The sequence below is a fragment of the Balaenoptera acutorostrata genome, chromosome 10, assembly GCF_949987535.1.
Source record: "Balaenoptera acutorostrata chromosome 10, mBalAcu1.1, whole genome shotgun sequence".
Taxonomy (NCBI): Eukaryota; Metazoa; Chordata; class Mammalia; order Artiodactyla; family Balaenopteridae; genus Balaenoptera; species Balaenoptera acutorostrata.
The window spans coordinates 19,234,085-19,255,628 of NC_080073.1; the positions used below are offsets into that span (position 1 = coordinate 19,234,085).

Sequence of the window (21,544 nt, forward strand, 5' to 3'; positions counted from 1 at the left end):
CTGGGAACAGGCCCGTCCCCTAGAGACAGTCGTGAGGCTGGCATGAGTGTGTGTGGTTCATTCTCCAAAGCAAACAAGCAAAACAGTAACTTCTTCTTATGGAAATTTTTAAACATCCACAAAACGAAACAAAATTGTATGAGGAAGCCTCTGTCTCCATCATGCAGCATCTTATCAATAATGATCGTCTCAATGCCAGTCTTGTTCCACCTCTACCCACCTCCCACCCCATCCTCAAACCTTCACCTCTCCTGTCTTGTCTCGAATCAAATCAGTTTGGTCCCTTCTCCATAAGGTCCACTGTGAGATGGACAGGCACAGCCTTGTGTGTTGGTAGTAACATCAATCCTTCTTCTTTTGTGATGGCTCTCTGCTTAGATGTTGCCACGGACCTTTCACTGATCAGTCTGGCCTCCTAAACATTTCCTCTTAAGATATATTTTTGAAATCCCAAGTTGGAGTTCAAAATGGAGGAGCGAAATATTTTCAGACCCAGGATGTGCATATATGAATGAATATTTACTCTTGTATAAAATTTTTTTTTTTTTTTTTTAATGAGGATCTTGAATCAGATGCGTATGTTTGATTGATTGATTGATTGATTGATTTTGGCTGTGTTGGGTCTTCATTTCTGTGTGAGGGCTTTCTCCAGTTGTGGCAAGCGGGGGCCACTCTTCATCGCGATGCGCGGGCCTCTCACCGTCGCGGCCTCTCGTTGCGGAGCACAGGCTCCAGACGCGCAGGCTCAGCAGTTGTGGCTCACGGGCCCAGCCGCTCTGCGGCATGTGGGATCTTCCCAGGCCAGGGCTCGAACCCGTGTCCCCTGCATTAGCAGGCAGATTCTCAACCACTGCGCCACCAGGGAAGCCCTACTCTTGTATAAAATTTTAAAAGAAAATATTTGCTGCTCAAAGTAAGAAATTTTCACAATAATATTGCTAACTATGTATTGTGATTGGGTTCTGGGAGTTAAATGTAGTCTGCTATCGTCAGTCCGTTGGACAACTGATGTTAAATATTCTCTGTTAATTCTCCTGGATTCGGTTAAGGAGGGGGAAAATCCCTGAATGGAAGGTATGGCTCGTAGACTCCAGTTGTCTTCCACAATTCATTAATTCATTCTCAAATTCTCTCTCTCTCCCCGCCCCTCCCCCATCCCTCTCTCTTTTCTCTCTTTCCTCCCTCCCCCCTCCTCCCTCTTTTCTCCCTTCTTTCTCTCCCTCCCCTTGCCCCTCCCCCAAGAGGTTTTACCTGGGTACCCAGTCACTCATCCAGACATCTAGAGACTGCATTTACCAGCAACCCTTAGCCAGATGTGACTTAGCAATGGAGCGTGGGCAGAAGTGATATGCCTCACTGCCTTAAAAGTAAATTGCACTCCCCTTCCTCTCCAGCAGGGAGATGCAGCAATGAATCTGGCTCCTTTGGACCCAGAGAGTGAAGGTAGGGCTAACCCACCAGTGAGTCACTGAACGACTTCCTGAAGCAGTCACCCAGCAGCCCAGAGAAGCAGTTCAGCCACTCCGATTCGAGGGCTCTGTTAAAACACTTCCGCTTCTCCCCTAATCAATACGAATGGAATCATTCTTTTCAAAAGTGCATCATTTGGTTAATACTTCTTTCTGTGATCTTACAAACTTTGTCTTGGTGTTCTTGCACAGTGGTTGCCCTGCAGAAGGCGGACTCAACCCCCAATCCCCCAAATTGGTTTGGATGTTGGGACAGGTGCTGCCACACACACTGGGAAGACGTGACAACATGGATGACTCACGTCGTGGGATTTTCTGGTGAGAACAGAGCAGGTGCGCGTCAGCCCAAAGTGGCAACAGCGAGGCAGTTTGGTTGGTTTTAGTATGGTCAGGAGGCAGGGCTGGGTGAGAATGCCTACCTGCTGGGGCTGTGGGGAGGAACAGAGAAGAGAGTGTGAGGCTGGAGCGTGGTCAGTGCTCAAACAGCCAGAATGGAGTTGTCATCTTTATTGCAGTCCTGAAAAAATATCATAATGAGAAACTGATAACCAAATGGAAGAAGAATCTTCAAATCAGAAATGGTTAAATTCACATTCTTTGGTTACAAGAGCGTTCCTGTTCCATACTCTAGGAAAACGTGTAAATGCTTTTTTAATTTATTTATTTTGGCTGCGTTGGGTCTTTGTTGCGGAGCGCGGGCTTTCTCTAGTTGTGGCGAGCGGGGCCTACTCTTCGTTGCGGTGCGCGGTGCAGTGGCTTCTCTTGTTGCGGAGCACGGGCTCCAGGCACGTGGGCTTCAGTAGTTGTGGCGCACGGGCTCAAGAGCGCAGGCTCAGTAGTTGTGGCGTACGGGCTTAATTGCTCCGCGGCATGCGGGATCTTCCCGGACCAGGGATCAAACCCGTGTCCCTTGCCTTGGCAGGCGGATTCCCAACCATTGCACCACGAGGGAAGTCGCTAAATGTATTTCTTGCTTCTACTGTTTCAAACTCAAATATGTCATCTACCCACGAATTAAGAAATTTGGGAGACAGGGAGAGTCACTGAGGCTCATTACAACCGCACGTTTTCTTATGACGTTTAAATGAATTTTAATCTCACCAAGAGGTGCTAGAAAAAAAAGAATAAACTTCAAAAGACAGACTTTCAATGAACGAAGGTGTTTTTCCAACTAGCAAAAAGTAAAGTAACATGCCGTTAGCAGAAGACTAATCACGCCTTTGTATAATTGTGTTCCTTTTTATAGAGGCAGGTATTAAATATATATCTAAAGGTGTTTAATTCTAATATCTTTATAAAACTTATACAGTAACTTACAAATTAAAAAAAAAATCTTTTGTCAGACCACATGTCACCCTACTCATAAAGGATTAGAACAATTATGCAAATCAAATTCTAGAAATAGCTTTGGTATCCCATAATTCCTCAAGATAGATATGCAAATGAACTGGATCGTGCCTGTGGGTTAAAAGAATTACACACTATACAGTTAAACTCTTTAGTATGTCACTCTCCAGAATGAATACCTGTGACAGGGGTTCTTTCCTATCTGTTCTGCCTTTTTTCTTCTACTAAGCACATTGCAATGCAAATTGGTCAGGACTCAGGGACTATAGGAGGAAAATATAACGGGGTGGGGGGGTAAAAGGAAAAACATAAATACGTTAAATGAAAAAGGCAAGGACAAGTTTCATCCCCTCATGCATTTTAAATTTTATGATCTCTAGAGAATATTTTAATAAGGCATGTATTAAGTCAGCGTTGCAACTTTAATAAGTTTTCAAAGCCTTTCAAAATTACAGCACATCTACGTATCTTCAAGAAAGTGAAACCATTTATTGCACCCTCCAGGTTCCAACACAGATTCTAACCGAAAAACAGTGTGTGCTTCTCAGATATCACATCCTGGCAGAAAGCAAGATTTCCATCCCAGAAAGCTAAGCAGACTGGCATAACTCAGGTAATAAAAATATCTCGAGTGATGTTTTCAAATATACACTTTCCTACCAGTTTACATCTTCTCTACCGTAGAATAGGCTGGCCAGTTAAAACTTCATTTGTAAATGACTAAATTATTCCTCCTAGAAGCCAAGTGGTAAAATAGCTTTAATTTACCTGTCTCCTTAATGTTACTGAGAAATAAGACAGTTGCATTTATGCCTTGACATTGCAGCTTAAAACATTTGTGCATGTTTTCTCTGTGTAATTTGAAGTGACTTTGAGTCTTCAGGCTTTCAGATATAAATTTCAAGCTATTTATTTATCTTAAATGCCTGCAACCAGTATATAGGGTGAATCGAATACTTACTAAGACTTTTCTTCTCCTTTTCCCTTGAACAAAAGCACAAAATACCTTTTTCTGTAGCGTTAAGCCTGCTACTCCTCCTTTCTTTGAAAAGCGAGGAGAGTGGTCTCCTGGAGAGCTACGTGTTTGATTTCTGTTCGGTTCTGACATTTCTAATCTGATTTGCTGGCTCTCCCTGCAAAAAGATTTTAGGTAACAAACTTTCTCCATTACAAGGACCATATCCCTTACTGGCACTTGAGCATTCGCATAGAGTTGGAACAGAAAACTTTGAAGAGAGAATTATGTGGTTTTATTTCCCTTAGAAACACTTATTTTGAAAATGGACCCCAGAGTGAGGAGAATGTGGGAATCAGAAAGATGGGGAAGATGGAAACTGGACAATTTTTTGTTCCGTCTTCTGGTTTTTCCTGCTTCCCTCAGTAGGGCAACCAGAGATAGTCTGCCTAAGGGCCCTTTCTGGGCAATCGGCTGTGAGGTCTGTTCTCCTCATTATCCCGAGCTCTTTTTCTCGATCTCTCGTCTGGCGTATCTCATGTTCTGCCTTGATTTATGGTTTGGGGCACATTTGCCAGATTTCTCCAATTACCTTGCTAACTCATCAGCAGGAGAACTGGACCTTTCTTATCCTCTGTGTTCCCCTGCACTTCCCAACATAGAAACTGGCTTCTTATTCACTTAAATACCTATGGATTAGATGGATTCATTCAAGTGGTTTTCCAGATTCCTATAACTAAATTTATCATACTAAAAGCTTAAAAATACACTGATCATGATAACAGTTTTTATAAAGTGCAATTAAATAGAACCAGCCTTGTAATAGTTATTTTTTAAAATCTTCTAGATTTATTTCAATCTAAGAAATCAAGTCAAATTTATTGTATTATTTTTTTCCAGAGCCAGGTTAATCTAACAGTTAACAGCAGGCTGAATGATCTGATAACTGGAAATGTGAATTGAATTAAATAAGTCTAATTTTTAAAAATTTGTGACTACAGTTCCAGGATATCAGGCATATCTGTCAAGGGAGTGGAGAGGATGGAATTGTTTTAAGTATTGTTGCAGTTAATTGTTGCTTCAAATAACAGGCTTTCTGAAAATATTAGTGGCTGAAGCAATAGCAGTTTTTATTTCAAGACCAGAAATCTAAAATCTAGAGATATGAGGTTGCATATTTGGGTAAGTAGATCAACAATGTTAAAACAGATGTCTGCTCTTTTTATCTTTCTGGTCTGCTATTTTCACCATGTTGACAGTATCTCTTCTCATGGTTGCAAGATGGCTGCTGTGGCTCCAAGCATTACAACCTCATCAAAAATATCCCAAAAGGAAGGAAAAGGGAGGGCAAGAGGGCTCTGTTCTTAGGCTGAGGTAGATCCCAAAAGTCTTGTCCAAGTTGGAGAAAAAGCATAAAGAACCCCGTGGACTCAGATCAAGTTTGCTTTTAATTTTGTTTACTCCAGAAACAGCTAATAAACAATGCAAAAGATAACGATATGGGTCTAGAATATGGATGGGTGGAGACAGTTTCCCATTACCTCCTTTGCCCCTCACAGAGGGGGTCTTGAAGTCCAGTGGTCTTGGAGGGTCACACAGAGTGGCACGTCTACCAGGTGAATGGAGAACAGTGTTTTGAGTCCACTGCATTTCACAACCTCAGCCATCTCAATGCACGGACAACTTGAAATGCCAGTAAGCCGGCTACTCAGCCCACCGTGGCACTCAGATCTAATGACTGTGTTTGGAGACTTGGAAAATTTTCAGGACCTGCACGGGGACAATCTCCCCTTCTCTGTAGAGGTTAGTTCACCCTTTATGTCTAAGAGTTCAGCCTGTATGTTTGAAAGCTTAACAGCAGTTGAGTTGGGAAAAGAGGAAGTAAGGACTTTGGACGCAAGAAACAACACAGCAAAGGCATGTTGGTGTGACCCAGTATGGTCTGTTCAGGGCACTGCCAGTGACTTGGAGTGGCTGGAGCACAGAGCCTGAGTAGGGAGAGGGAGGATGTGAGACCAGCGGGGGAGCCAGGAGCCCAGGTGTGCACCATGAGAGCCCAGCAGAGGGGTGACTGGGCCAAGAAGGCCTTCCAGAAGTCTTGGATCTGAGTCCAGCACAAACCTGATGTTCAGCCAAGACCCAGGGGTATGGCTGTACAGGTTAGTTATGCCCGTGCCATCCCAGTTATTACATATTGTGAATATTGCCTCTGCTCTAGAGGAGCTGGTGAGGGATTCCCCAGGCAGAGGAGGGGGACGGGCTTTCCAGGGAGAGCTTATACAAAGGTAACCAGAGAAGGGAGAGATGGAAATACAAGGGGAAGATGAGGCCAGGGTGGTGGAGGGGCCGGACCATAAAAGGCCTTCTGTGGCAAACCAGAAATTTGCACTTGTATGGGTCATGGAAAGACAGTGAAGGGTAGAACCAATCCTGCCAACCCAATGATCCATCCTGACTCAGCCCCAGGACCTGGGACCCTGTTAACCTCTTAGGGGCAGGGCATTTGAAAATGTAGATGGCTGATGGTGAGCCCAAAGCCTTGGCAGAAATGATTGTGTTGTTATCTTCTTTCTTTCAAAAAGAGGAAGAAAGAAAGGGAGAAAGAGAAAGGGAAGGAAGAAAATAAAGAGAAGGAGGGAAGGAGGGAGAGAAGGAATAAGAGAGGGAGGAAGGGAAGAAAGAAGAGGAAAAAGGGAAGAAAGGAAAAGGAAAGAAAAGAGAAAAGGAAAGGTAGAAACCAATATGGCAAGACTGACAAGATCTGGCAAGGCTGAATGGTGCATATGGAGGTTATTCTTCATCATTATGGTTATTGATTTGTTATTCGCTTCCCCACTTTGAGATATTTCAATTTGTAAAAAATGAACATGGTGAGGTGGAAATCTAAAAGTAGATATGTCTTTCTGCAAAGCGATTTAACGTATGGTGTCAAAAGACCTAAAAATGCTCATTTTTCACCCAATAATTCCATGCCAGGACATGCAGAGATTTATAGACAAGCAATCTATTTTCTTTTGCTTCAAGTATAGACATAACCCATTTATTTCACCTGGGGAGGAGCGGCGGGGGAGTTGTGCTAAATTAACTTTTCAATGACAGAAAATGAGCTATTTTAATGGAAGTCTTCCCCAAATACATTGTTCCTGTCCTGGTACAAGGAGTAGAGTATTCTGAAATACAAGTAACCTTCTCTTGATGATTCTTTATTAATATAATTAACAATCAAAGTACAGGCTAATAAATTCAGTGATGAAAGTAGCTGTTGAGGTGCAAGGGGAGTTTTGCTCCTGCACAGTATTCCTCTGGACAGCTAGTTCCTCTGCATCTCTTGGTTCTTCTTTTTCCTTTACAGTTGGCCGTCATTTCTCATTACTTGTCACTTGAATTCTCATTAGAAATCTCCCATCCAGTCAGAACAAAGCAAAACAAAAAACAGGAGTTAGCCCTGACAGCCTAGTTCCTATGCCATGGCAGGTGCTAAAAATTCTGCTGATCACATAGGCTTAGTGACTTCTATTTTTTGAACTTCGATCACTTGTGGCCGGTGGGGGGATGTTGGATGAGGAGAGATTTACTTCCTGGGCCTGTCTTTAGATAAGATAAGATTTCTGATGGGTGGCCCTTGGATAATTAATGTCTACCCGGTCCTATGATCTGGGAAGAAACAGGCTGATAGTTACTCGTATTTTCCAAATAGGAGACTGTCTGCATAGACAGATTGACATTTACGGACAAAATAAAATAATGCTGACCATTCACCTGTGATAAATTGGCCACACCCTCTTATTATGACTTATCCATCTTGGACTGAATATTTAATAGTTTATATTATGCGCAACTCAAACTTCAATATATTTACTGTACCCACTTTAATTATTATTTTATCAAAATGGTTACTTTGCTTACATTCATGTTTTATGTGTTCATAAAAAAGTTTTGAAGCAGTATATATATATATATATATATATATATATATACTGCTTCTTCCCTTGAAGAGAAGATCTGCAGATTTTTTATCTTGCATTTTAAGTTAACAAGCCTCCAAATGTCTTAGAAATTATGGTCAGCTAAACAGCATGCACTAAAAGGATAATAAAAACATGAGTACCTTACTTAGACGCATATTACCACCTGTCACAGCCTCAAACAACAGGAACAAAAACCCACTCCAGAATGAAAATACTGGTATATTTATATAATGCAAAGAGAAATACAGATATAAATCCTCAAAACGGAAGATACGTTAATAAAAATGTAGCATTATAAGCGAAAAAATACAGTACTTGCAGAATTTAGTCTTTCAACTTAAGGTTACAATGCGTCTAACAAAGAAATAGTATTTAAAATTATAGTTCTCATTATTAATTTAAAATAACCATCAGGAGAACAGCACAGCTTAACCTAGCAAACATTTTAAGGAAATGCTTTGTCTCATAGAAGTAGAGTTATCATTATATTCCATCCATTTATACCATGAACAAAAGAAAAACAATTTTCAAAGTGGCAATTAGTTTCATAAGACAGAATAAAACTGGGCTCTTCAAAGCACAAACTGTTCCCCTAAAATTATTTTAATTTTTATTGGCAAAAAATACCTAAACAGTTTTGATTTAGTACTCTGCTTGTCTCCGAGCCCTCCCAATCTGTGAACCACCACAATACGAAAACATGCAATACTGTATCTTCTCCACACCATTACTAACCAAAACACTTTTTACTCTTTTGAAAGGTACAGTTTTACAGAAATGTTTCCACTCAAGATTGGTATTATACAAAGAGCAGTTGTTGCTGACGGGCATTTCCTAGTAGTATGAAGCAAGGTAGGAAACAAATCTTGTGTTACTTGTTACTGACTAAAAATGACTGCCTTGCTACTCGTTCCCATTTCTGCTCTTTAAATTCAATATCAATACTGAACAAAATTCTCAGCGCCTTCAAAGAACCAGAGCAGTCCAACTGACCCCACCGATGGCAATTCAGAGGGAACTTGAGACAACTTTCCCTCTTTCTCCTGCTGCCAACAGAAGACCCTCAAGAAATCGAACTTGTGAAGTCCCCCTGGGTTCCTCTACCTCACTGCAAAATGTAATGCCACTTGAGGTTGTCAAAAATAGCTTCTGTAGAAAACTGGCCATGGTCTTTAGGAAAGGTTGCATAAAGAAAATGTTTAGCCTTTATTGAAAAAAAAAAAAAAAAAAAGTAACTCATGGAATAAAAGACATCAGTGCCAGTACCAAGACTCCAGGGCCTACTGTCAGGATGAAAATATATTTAGGAGGACAATCGCAAGGAGCGGGGGTGGGGCTGGGACTTCAAAACCCTCCCCGAAAGGGGTCTGTACAATCCTAGTGATGATGCAGTTCGAGAGCCGTTTTGAAGGCAGCTCAGAAAATTAAACAGGGGGCAGAAGGGGGAGAAAAGACGTCACTGTCCAAGCCAAAGGGAGAGGCCGGGTTGGGGTGCAGGTGGCGGGAGAGCCACTTACAAACCGATGCCTTTCAAGTCGCAGGGGAGGGTGGCCTGGGTGGCCTGGGGGCTCTGGCAGCAGGGGAACTGGGCCCGGAAGCAGTCCCTGAGCTCTCTGTTGAAGAGGAAGCACACGACGGGGTTGATGCCGGCCTGCGCGAAGGTCAGCCACACGGAGGCCGTCAGGTAGGCCTGGGGGACAGCGCCGGGCCGCACCAGGACCCGCAGGTAACTGGCCACGACGTAGGGCCCCCAGAGGAGCAGGAAGAGCAGCGTGATGGCGTAGAACATCTTGCACAGCCTCTTCTCTGTCTTGAACTCCTCGAGCACGAGGAGGCGGCGCGCGCCGCGGCCGGGCCCGGCCGGCCGGATGCCCACGAGCGCGGGCGGCGTGGGCCCGCGGCCGAAGCCCGCCGTCCAGTTGGCTGCCGCCTGGCCGGTGGCGCCGGGGCCGTGGAAGGTCCAGTCGTGGCTGACGGCGGGCACGAGGCGCGCGGGCCGCATCTTGCGGCGATCGTGGATGAAGAAGAGCAGGCGGAGGTAGACGAGGTGCGTGGCGCCCACCACCACGGCCAGCAGCAGCAGGAAGCCCAGCGCGCCGGGGGCGCCGTCGGGCCGCTGCTCCAGGGCGCACGGCGCGTCCTCGTCGTCGCCGCCGCCGCCGTCCAGCACGGGCGGGAAGGCCGCGGCCAGCGCCAGCGCCCAGGCGGCGCACACCAGCATGGCGGCGCACGGCCAGCCGGCCAGGCGCTCGGCGTAGAAGCGGTGGTGCGCTATGGCCAGGTAGCGGGTGACGCCTACGCCGAGCAGCAGGAAGGCGGCGTGGAAGCAGAAGAGCGCGGCCAGGAAGGCGAGCAGCTTGCAGCCCAGCGCGCCCGGCGGCGCCCCCGCGGCGGCCGCTGCCCGCCGCGCCGCCAGCATGACGGCCGGGAGGCAGGCGAGCGCGCGCAGCCCGTCGGCCAGGCACAGGTCGAGCAGCAGGTAGTAAGGGGCGCGGTGCAGGCTGCGCTCCCGCACGATCAGCAGCGCGAACAGCACGTTGCCCGCGAGGCTCACGCACAGCAGCAGGCTGAGCGTGGCCAGCTTGAGGCCCAGGGCGGCCGCCTCGCCGCCGCCGCCGCCCGGCTCGCTCGCGTTCGCCATCGCGGCCTCCCCGGGCCGGGCGCCGCGCTCCGCTCCGGGGCCGCCCCCGGCCTCGCCGCTCCGCAGGCCTGCCGGCCGGCTGGAACCCCACCAAGCGCGCGGGTCCCCGGCGAGCTCCCGGGCCGGCGGGGCTCAGCCCGCGCCCGGCTGACCCCTCCTCGGCTCCCCGAGCTGCCGCCGCGTCGCCGCCATCTCAGGAATGGTGCGCGCAGGAGGCGACGGCCACTCCCTGCGCCTCGGGCGCCGCGGGCTTCACTGCGGACCGGGCCGCGCCGCCGCCCGCAGTCCCTGCATCCTCCTCCTCCTCCTCTTCCTCCGCCGCCGCCGCCGCGCCTCTGGGCTCTGCCCCACGCCGGGCCAGCCGCCGCCGCTGCCGCTGCCGCTGCCGCTGCTGCCGCTGCCGCCGCTGCCGCCGCCGCTGCCGCCGCCGCCGCCGCCGCCGCCGCCGCCGCCGCCGCCGCCGCCGCGGAGCCCCCTCCCCTCCGCCGGAGCGCGCCGCGTGGCCGCCGCCGCCAGCCCCGCCGAGGCATCCCGCGCCGCCCGGGCCGGGCTGGGCTGGGGGCGCCGCCGCCGCATCTGCGGGGCCGGGAGGCGGCCGGGAGGCGGCCGGGAGGCGGCCGGGAGGGAGGCAGGGCCCAGGACGCGAGGTGGCGGCAGGTCACGTTTGGCCCCAGGTAACAGGGGTCCGGCGGCGGTGCCCGGCGCCCGCCCTGGGGTCACTGAGGTGGCCGTGCGCGGGGGGAGGTTGCCTGGGATGGCAGGGTCGGGAGGCCTAGGGGCGTGGGGGCGGGGTGTGGGACCGGAGGATCTGGGATGAGCCCTCTGCCCGCAAGCTCATAGTAATTCACAGTCATCGTCGTGATCACAGCCTCGTAACCTCTAGTATTCAGGTCAGCACTGATGTGGGTGGCAGTGTTCTGGGGAGCTTTACGCCCTCAGCGTTCACAGTAATGACAAAGTTGGTTCTATGCTTAAACCCGCTTTATATCTGAGGAAGCAGAGGCTTGGAGGTCAGGGGAGTTGAGAGCCGGTAAGTGGTAGAGCTGAGATTCAAATTTCACTCGGTCTGATTTCCACGGCTGGACTCACAGCGACCCTGAAGCATACCCTGCTCTCTGCCCCATTCGTGGTCCCAGTGAAGGCATCTGTCAGGGAGAAGAAATTCAGCATTTTCCCTTGATTTCGAAGGTGAATCCCATGTCACCTTCCTCCCAGGCTGTCAATCTTCTGGGTAAGCCCGAAAGGGCAGCCCCTGTTCTGAACTTCAGACGCACCAAGTTCTCTCTAGGCTTTGCGCGGTCTGTTCCCTCTGCCTGGACCAGCCCTTCAGCAGGCTCCGCAGCCTCTGGGCCACTCTTCTGACCAGTCTAGCTGACTCTGTACCATTGCCCATTCATTTCCTTCTTAGCACTTAATATTTACTACTATGTATTTTTATTGCTTTTGAAGATCCTGTCCTTTCAACTGATCTCTAAGCTCCAGGAAGGCAAGGGACTGTGTCTGGTTTTTCCTAACACTGTATCCCCAATGCCTCGGATGGAGAAGCCAGACTTAAGAAATATGTTCTTTCTCAGGTACACTCATTTTTTGCTTTGTTTTATGCAGAATATTGTTTATTGGCATGGCAGGCCCTTTGATGGGCATTTTTAGGATGACACAAGATCATAGAAAGACTTGTCAGGCTGAGGAGTCTAAACTTTAGTCTATAGATAGTCAGGAGCCCTTGGAGGTTTCTGAGGAAAGTGCTGTGATTAGACAACTACTGATGTGCGTCAGGAAGATTATTTTGACAGTAGTGTTTAAGAGGAATGACAGAGCAGAGTCCGGAAGTCTAGTCCAGAGCCTTAGCCTTTAATGTGCACAGAAATCACTGGGGATCCTGATTCAGTAGGTCTGGATGTGGCCGGAGATGCTGGCTTTCTAATAATTTCCTAGGCGACACTAATGCCTCTGGTCTACAGACCACACTTGGAATAGCAAGGACCTTGAGGGCATTTGGACATTTTGTAAAACTCTAAGTGATGGCCAATGAGGGCCTGACTTAGGGCCCCTAAGTGGCCAGGGACAAGTGGCTGACCAGGCAAGTCTACAGATATTTGTTGACAGATAAGAGAAGTAGATTTTGGAGAGTATTTTGGTCAGGAATTGCATTTTGATAATAGTAGCTCAAAAATGTACATGAGTTTATTTTCTTCATAAAACAAGAAGTCTGGAGGTTAATGACATTGAGTTATTGGCTGAAAGTCTGAGTCTCTGAAAATCTTTTAGCCATTTCCTCGTGATCAGTAGTAGGCTGCTGACACCCCAGCCATTCCCTCAGCATTCCAGGCAGAAAGAAGGAAAAGAAAAGAAGAGCAGAAGTGTCCTTGCCATCTAAGTGGGCCTCCTCTGAGGAGTTTTCTAGAAGGCCTACATGATAACAGACACATATTCATTGGGTACCACTATCAGCAAAGGATACTGGGGAGTGATTTCTTACTTTGATATTTTAGAGTCAGGCACATAGCCACAGACAGTGAGTTCCAGCCTTGACGTGGACCTTAGCACTTGGGCTGCTTCTGCCCAGAGGAAGGGATGCCTTCTTTTAACGCACACAGAGACACCAACTCTGGTTCCTTTATGACACTGTTAAGGGCAGCCTGTGTTCGCTCAGCACTTGCTATGTGCCAGGCGGTGTGCTGAATACTTGACATGTGTTATCTCGTTTCATCATTCTAAGGGCCTTAATGGGGTGGGTATTGTTACAATTTCCATTTTGCAGATGAGGCAGAGAGGTTAATTTGTTCAGGCTTTCACCACAAGTAAGTGTGAGAGCTGGGATTGCAAGGCGGAAAGTCTGACTCTAGAGCCCACGCTCATAACCACCATACGTATTGCCCCTTCACCATAACTGCAAAAAAAGGTGCTACCTTTCTAAAAGCAAACAACCAAACACTACTGATGTTCACAGAATTAAAGCTGCTTCAAAGAGGGGAGAGATTTTCAAAACCATCTCATCCAGTGCTTTCATTTTGTGAACTCATACATGGCGGAGTGGGCAGTAGAATCCAGGTCTTCTCACTCCTAGGTCAGTACCCTTCCCACTTAGATGAAATCTTCATATTATTTGTTCTAATGACCACTTGACATTTCGCTTAACCTCTTGGAATCTCAAATGTTCCCATTTACAAAAGGAGAAATTGGACCAAATGATTTCAGAGGGTCCTCACCTCTGAGGTTCAGTTTGTATGTGAGAAAATGAAAGGTAAATGGTTATACAATCCCGAATGGGGAGTGATTTATTCTGCATAAAAGGACCCAAAAGGAGAGACATTAGTTCCTTATGATTTAGGTTTCTCTATGTTTTCTACTTCTCTCCATCGCTCAGTATGCTTCTCTTTGGGATTTGGGATTTGGTTTAGTCATCTTCTCAGGATCAAATAGCAGAAGCAGCAATAGAAAATATATAAATCATGGCTCTCACAGCAGTTATATGCCTGCTTCTTTAATTGTCACCATTTGTTCAGAAGATTAATACTTAAGGAAAAACTATTAACATTTCATTGCCAGAATCAACTTATTTTCCCTTTATTGTTTCTAGGAAGCTTCACTGAAGAATTTGAAATAGTTTCTTAGGCACCAATTTGAGTGCTAGCGTCTCAAAGCATAACAGCTCCGTGGGATTCTTCCCTCTAAGAAAAATTGCTTCCTTTTGCACATAGATAGAAAAGTTGGGGTTTCCACCCCAAATTAGTTCTGTTACTTCTTTGCTGCACATATAGGTGATGTGAACGGTAATGGAAGTCTGCTGTTTGGAAGACCGGTTTACAGACCTTGACCTTGACTGACGGATTCAGTCAAGGGCACAGTCCCCATAATCACGGGAGCCAGTTTGGCCGATGTCTCCTGTCCAGCCTCAGGCTTCTGGCTAGTCATCTGCCAATGGGCATGTTGAGCATCAAGTTAGAGAAGGTTGGTTTGACTTAGTCTCATCCCAACTCTTAGAAAACATGAGCCAAAATCTATGTCCAATGGATACTGAGTTATCCAAGGATATTACTCAGATTGGCCTCTCCATGGGAGGGAGTCATAACTTCAGGACTGCAAATGGACTTGGAGTTAAATATACCTTAGTTCATATCCAAGTCCCATCAATTACTAACATGTATCCTTAGCCAAGTCCTTTACCTTCTCTGAACCTCTGAACCTCAAAGGCCTTTTGCGAGGAAGATTCCATTAAATTCAATCCATTTACAAAAAAGAGTGTAACACAAGGTGTGCACCCAGGTGGTGTGTAATAAATGGTAAATACATTTTTTGCTCTTACTAGGCTATAAATACCTTGGCTAACCATGGCTTGATTGACTTTTATATTCTCAGCCTAGCCTAGGAGGATGCCATACACACACACACACACACACACACACACACATGTGTATATATTTATATGTCTCAATATTTGTGTGGCAGGTGTGAATGTCAGTCTATAAAATCAAGGGTGCCAGAAATATAACTGCTTCGTAGAAACTTAATTTCTGACTGAGTTGCCATTTTGCACGGATGGTGAAGAAAAACATGTAACCTTGGTGCTTCTGGGGTTTCATCATGGACCTTTGCTTCTTTGGGACGTGCCGTAATTCCAGGCCAGTGCCCAGATTGCCCAGCACACAGTCATTCAGGGAAGTGTGTGCATGTGTATGGGAGGTCAGTGATGTTTGGTCAGTTGTTGCCATGTTGTTTCTGTCCTTATAAGCCATTGTGGTTTGGTGATTCTTAGCTGCCTCATGCCAGACTTGGGGTGTGAGAATCGGGGCTGAGGGTGTGTATCGTATTACATGCCTCTCAGCACTATGTCTGGGAAGCCCGGTGCAGATCCCCTCTCTCTCAGTACCCTCTCGCTCCTCCCTTCTGCCTTCATCTCTGGGGACTGCCTATCTACTCCGGCATTGGGGAATACCGTTCTTTCTTGTTCTTCTGGATAGTGTAATTGGTCAGTTCTCCTGGGAATCGGTGGTCCCAGAATTTAGGTGTTTGAGAGAACAAAAGTCAGGCAGCTCCCTTCCGTAAACCTCTCCTTGGCGAGGAAGGCTGGACCCTGCTATCTGCTTCAGTGTGGGGAAGGAAAGGGAAAAACAGGGAGAAAAATTATCAGGTCATGTCTCAAAATATTGTCCTTGCTGTATATATTTATTGAATAAATGACTGAATATGTCATTTATGTGTACATGCATGGCATACTGTCACACTTCTAATAAGCAAAATATGGTTTAATGAAAACTCTTTTAACAGTTTTCTCCATGTGCAAAAAAATGAAGTTGGACCCTTACCTCACAAATATAATATACAAAAATTAACTCAAAATGGATCATAGACATAAATGTAAGGGCTAAAACTGTAAAACTTAGAAGAAAACATAGTGAATTTTCATAACTTTAGATTAGGCAATCGTTTCTTAGATATGACACCAAAAGGATGAGCAAAAAATGGAAAAGATAGATAAATTGGATTTTATTAAATTTTTAAAGTTTGCACTTCAAAGAACACCTTCAAGAAAGTGAAAAGACAACCTACAGAATGCGAGAAGATATTTTCAAGTTATATATCTGATGAGGGAATTGTATCCAGAATATATAAAGAATGCCTATGAATCAACAGTAAAAAGCCAAACAGTCCAATTTAAAATTGGGCAAAGGATTTGAATAGGCATTTCTTCAAAAAGATATACAAATGGCCAATAAATACATGGAAAGATGCTTACCATCGTTAATCATTAGAAAGATGCAAATCAAAACCATAGTGAGATACCACTTCACACCTAGTGGGATGGCTGTTATCCCAAAAATAGACAATAGCAAGTGTTGACGATGATGTGGAGAAATTAGAACCTCATACAATGCTGGTGTATAAATATAAAACGATGCAGCTGTTTTGGAAAATAGTTAGGAAATTTCTCATAAGTTAAACATACAGTTACCTATGACCCAGCACTATATACCAGCACTATATACCACTCCTAGGTATATACCAAGAGAAATAAAAACATGTCCACACAAAATTTGTACACAGATGTATATAGCAGCATTTCTCATACTAGCCAAGGGGGGAACAATCCAATTGTCTGTCAGTGGATGAGTGGATAAACAAAATGTGAATTCTCCACGTAGTGGAATATTACACACTCATAAAAGAGGATGAAGTATTGACATATGTTGTGACATGGACGAACCTTGAAAACATTATGCTAAGTGGAAGAAGTCAAATGCAAAAGGCCATGTATTGTACGCTTCCATTTCTATAAAATGACCAGAGTTGGCAAATCTATGGAGACAGAAAGCAGATTAGTAGTTGCCAGGGACTTGGGGGTAGAGGGGATTGAAGAGTGACTGCAAATGGGTATTGGAGCATTTGTTTTGGGGGTGATGAAGTTGTTCTAAAATTAGGTAGTGATGATAGTTGCACAACTCTGAATGTCCTAAGCAAATAACATAATTGTGGAAAAAACCCACATATTTCATATTAAAGTCAGGTCACCTCTGTAACCTTAGGAAGTATCCTTATCAAAAGAGTGCTGCCGGCCTAGAAAGTGACATGGACTCCTCATTGCTTCCTGAGTGAATGTAAGCCTTTAAGGTGTGAACTCTCGGGCCCTTCCCTGGGTTTGGTCACAAAAATCAGTATGTCTTGCCATATGGTTATGTGTACAAGGGTTGTGTCTTTGGTTTGCTTCAGTATTTACATGCTTTGATGCCAAAATGAATTTGGGAGGAGGGATTAAGAAATTCTTATTCAGTCAGTAGCTTTACAGTACAGTGTCTACCCATTGGGGAAGATGTTGTTTTTTTTTTTTTTTAGATCCATTAGTACACCAAGGTGTTTTGCATACACTGTCTAATTTACTTCTACAAAACGCTGTACCCCCATTTTACAGATGGGGAACCTTGAGTCTTATGTTAATTACAGCAGTTAATTACATAGTCTATAGTGGTAAAGCAAGGTTAAAGTTTGGTCTACCTGGCCTGAAAGCCTGAATTCTTAATAAGTACACATACAGGGCTGTGTTGACTAATACATAATTGAGGGGAAAAAACCTATCAATATCTTATAAATAAATACTAAACTGAAGGTTGTATTACTTGGTACAGAATTGAGAAAAACCATTATGCTATAGGCGGTATTTTAATCATTTGAAAATGAACACTTCTAACATTTAGAAGAAACAAAAATATACACTTGTCACCACTTAAAATCTCATTTTTGATATTTTGGTAGTATATTTTTTTCAAAGAGTTATAGCCATGGCTCCAAGTGAGAAAAAAGCCTTCTTTTATGTGGCCCCTCTCTTTTCTATTATATAATATTTAATAGCCGCTTCAACTCCCTCTAGGGTTAAATCATGTTGTGATCCTAAATTTTGCTTTCGAAAGATGGAATGCCAAGTATCAGGACAAGGGTGCTACTGTGGGTGCCAAAGATGATAGGATCAACCCTGTTGCTTAAATGTCCTCTTCCTGTGTATGGAATCATGATATAATTAGTATATATCAGAGCTACTACTTCTATAATCCGCTCCTCCCCCTCCTCTCTTATTTACTCAAAAATCAAATAGTGCATTGATTGTTGTTATTTTCTGTTCTAGAGAATTATAGAGACTATCATTTTTAAGATACAGATGTTTGGAGCACATCCTTATATAATGGTCTAAGCTATGGTACTGAGGCCCATAAGACACACCTTTAGGGATGTACCTACTCTTTCTTGATTTTCTGTTTTACCAGTTATCCAATAACTTTCTTGTAATGAAAAATGAAAGTTTAACTCTTTAAAATACCCACCCTCTATACACGTTCGCAGCCACACACATAAATTCTTCCTCCGTCCGCCCCAAGCTTTGCACTGGGTTTTGATTTAGATGAAGTATAGAATCTTTCACTGGCCAGAATTCTTACCACTGTTAGAGAGAGTATCTGCAAAAATAAAAGGTGGGCTTACCTCAGAGGCAAGGCAGACCGATTTTGATGGTGAAACAAGCCACATAAAAGGTATGACTTTGGCACATTTCTCCTTAGACTTCCATGTGATTTTAAGAAGGTCTGATTTCAGTGTCACAGACATTATGAGTAAACAGCTACATTTCTCAGAACCACCCCACCCCCCTGCTGCCACCCTTCTGCCACTCTCCTAACAGGCATAGAACTCTAATGAATACAAGTTAGTTAGAGTCAGCTTGGCATCAGTGAGCTGTGGAATTGTAGAATTCCATCCTGTGTAGTATAGTCCACAGCTGAATCAGACATGATAACTACATTTTGTGAATTGTACACCTTTTTTGTTTTCCTTAGAGCTAATGATTGTGGTTTTTCCTCCCCGTAAAGTGATGTGTGCCTGTAACCCACTCAAACTTTTTGACAGAACCATACAGTTTCACTCACTACAGCCAAACTCATCATCCAATCAGGTGGTTGTATTTTTGTCCTTGGAGACATCTCTCCTGGAACCTTCATTCTCTTCAATCTGATCTGAACAGCCGTCTGCACGACTGTTGGCCTGGCACTTCCCTTCAACATCATGTTTGTCTCTTCCCTACTTTCCTATGTCAGAGCTCCTGTTTCCTGTAGCCCACACCTTTTTCTTCTTCTTTCCTTCTCTTTCTTTCTTTTTTCATTTCTTTTTATGTGGTGTATATATCTCAGTAAGATTTTACATATCTGAAAATGCACTTCTTTTACCTTCATACTTGATTGATAGTTTGGCTGGGAATAGAATTCTCCTAGGTTGGAAATAATGGCTAATGATGTTGAGCATCTTCTCATGTGCTTATCTGCCATCTCTATATCTTCTTTGCCGGCAAATCTGTTCAATTTTTTGCCCTTTTTTCATGATACCATTTGTATATATTTTTATTATTGATTTTTGAAAGTTTTAAGAATATATTCTGGAGTCAAGTTCTTTTTCAGATATATGATTCACAGATATTTTCTCTTGGTCTGTGGCTTCTCTTTTTATTCTTTTTATAGTGTCTTTTGACAAGCACAAGATTTTGATTTTCACCAAGTCCAGTTTATCATTTTGAATTATTTTATGAATCTGATTTTGCTGTCATATCTAAGAAATCCTTGCCTAAATCAGGGTCACAAAGATTTTCTTCTGCATTTTCTTCTAGAGGTTTTATTTTCTTAAAATTTTATGTTTAGTTTTATGTTTCATATTAAGCTAAGTCTTATAAATGGTATGAGGTACGGGAGGTATGGATTGAAGTTCTTTTTTTTTTTGCATATGGATAGCCAATTGTTCCATCCCTCTCTGTTGAAAAACTACTATTGTTCACTCAATTGCCTTTGCATTTTTGTCAAAAATCAATTGTTCATATATATGTGTGTCTATTTCTGGACTCGCTATTTTATTCAGTTTATCTACATCTATCTTGAGGGCAATACTACACTGTATTGATTAATGTGGCTTTTCAATAAGCTTTTAAAATCAGGGAGTGTTATTTCTCCAAATTTGTTCTTCTTTTTCAGAATGTTTTGGCTATTCTGAGTTGTTAGCATTTATATATAGATCTTAGAATCAGTTTGTCAAATTCTACAAAAAAGCCTGTTGGGATTTTAATTGGGATTGTGTATAGATCAATTTGGGGAGAATTGAAATCTTAACAATACTCCATCTTCCTATACATGATCAAGGTATATTTCTCCATTTATTTAGGTCTTTAATTTCTTTCAGCAATGTTTTGTAGTTAATCAGTGTACAGTTTTTACACATCTTTCATCACATTTATCCATAAGTATTTCATATTTTTGATACTATTATAAATGGCATTTTAGAAAACTTCCATTTCTCATTCTTCGGTCCTAGTATATAAATATATTATTGAGTTTTGTATTGATCTTGTATCCTGAGATTTTGCTAAACTCACTTATTAATTCTAGTAGCTTTTTGGGGTAAATTCCATCAGGTTTTGTACATAGATGATTGTGTTGTCTGTGAATAAGGACAGTTTTACTTTTTCTTTTCCAATGCTTTTTATTTCTTTTTCTTGCCTTATTGCACTGGCTAGAACCTTAGTACAATGTTAAATAGAAGTGATGAGAGTGGACCTCATTAGTCTCTTCCCCCATATTAAAGGAAAAGCATTCAGTTTTTCACCATTAAGCATGATATTAGCTGTAGGTTTTTGTAGATGCCTGTAGATGAGGAAGTTCCCTTCTATCCATACTTCCCTGAGAGGTTTTTTTTTTTTAATCAGGTATGAATGTTGGATTGGCAAATGCTTTTTCTGCATCTTTTGAGATGATTTACTATTTCAGTTTGTTAAATGATGAATTATATTGACTCCCAAATGTTAAACCAATCTGCATTCCTGTGAGAACCTCTAGTTAGTCATGATGTATTATCCTTTTTATGTTTTCTTGTATTCTACTTGCTAAAATTTTGTTTGAGATTTTTGCATCTATTCATGAAGGTTATTTGTCTCTAATTTTCTCCTCTTGTACTGGTTTGTCTGTTTTTTGTTTCAGAGTGGGGCTGGCCTAATAGAATGAGTTGGAAAGTATTCTCTCCTTTCCAGTTTTTTTTTGTGTGTAGTTTGTGTAGAAGAAGAATTTATGTAGTTGGTATTATTTTTTCCTTAAATGTCTGGTAGAATTCACGAGTGAAGCCATTTGAGCCTTGAATTTCCTTTGTGGGAAGGTATTTAACTACGTATTACATTTCTTTTATAGATATATGACTATTCAGGTTAGTATCTATTTCTTGAGTAAACTTTGGTAGTTTGTGTCTTTCAAGGAATTTTTCCATCTCATCAGTGTTAATTCATTTTCAGAGACTTAATTAATCAGCCCTTTGTTTTCTTTAGAATTCCCTTGCTACCTGTAGAGTCTGCTTGATACCATCTATCTCATTCCTGATTTTGGTAGTTTGTTTCTTCTCAATTTTTTCCTGAACAGTCTGGCTAGAGGTTTGTCAGTTTTTTAAAATCTCAAAGAACTCTGTTTTTGTTTCATTAATTTTCTCTGTTGTTTTCCTGTTTTCCACTTTATTGGTTTCTACTCTGATCTTTATTATTTCCTTTCTTTTACTTCATTTAAGTCCAGTTTTCTCTTCCCAGTTTCTTAACATGGAGCTGAGTTCATTGATTTGAGACCACTATTCTAAGCATTCTTATTATAAAATTTTCCCTCAGTAC

General features: G+C 43.5%; 1 protein-coding gene across 1 annotated transcript; it reads right to left on the reverse strand.

Annotated features, from left to right (window-relative positions):
- Positions 1–6,876: 6,876 nt before the first annotated feature.
- On the reverse strand, positions 6,877–10,759 carry GPR27 (G protein-coupled receptor 27). Its single transcript, XM_057555187.1, has one exon. The coding sequence runs from the start codon at positions 10,378–10,380 to the stop codon at positions 9,253–9,255; it is 1,128 nt and encodes a 375-aa protein (XP_057411170.1). The 5' UTR covers positions 10,381–10,759; the 3' UTR covers positions 6,877–9,252.
- Between the last annotated feature and the right edge of the window lie 10,785 nt (positions 10,760–21,544).

Excerpts from the sequence above, each read along its gene's own strand:
- GPR27 (XM_057555187.1), bottom strand. The coding sequence starts at position 10,380 with ATGGCGAACGCGAGCGAGCCGGGCGGCGGCGGCGGCGAGGCGGCCGCC.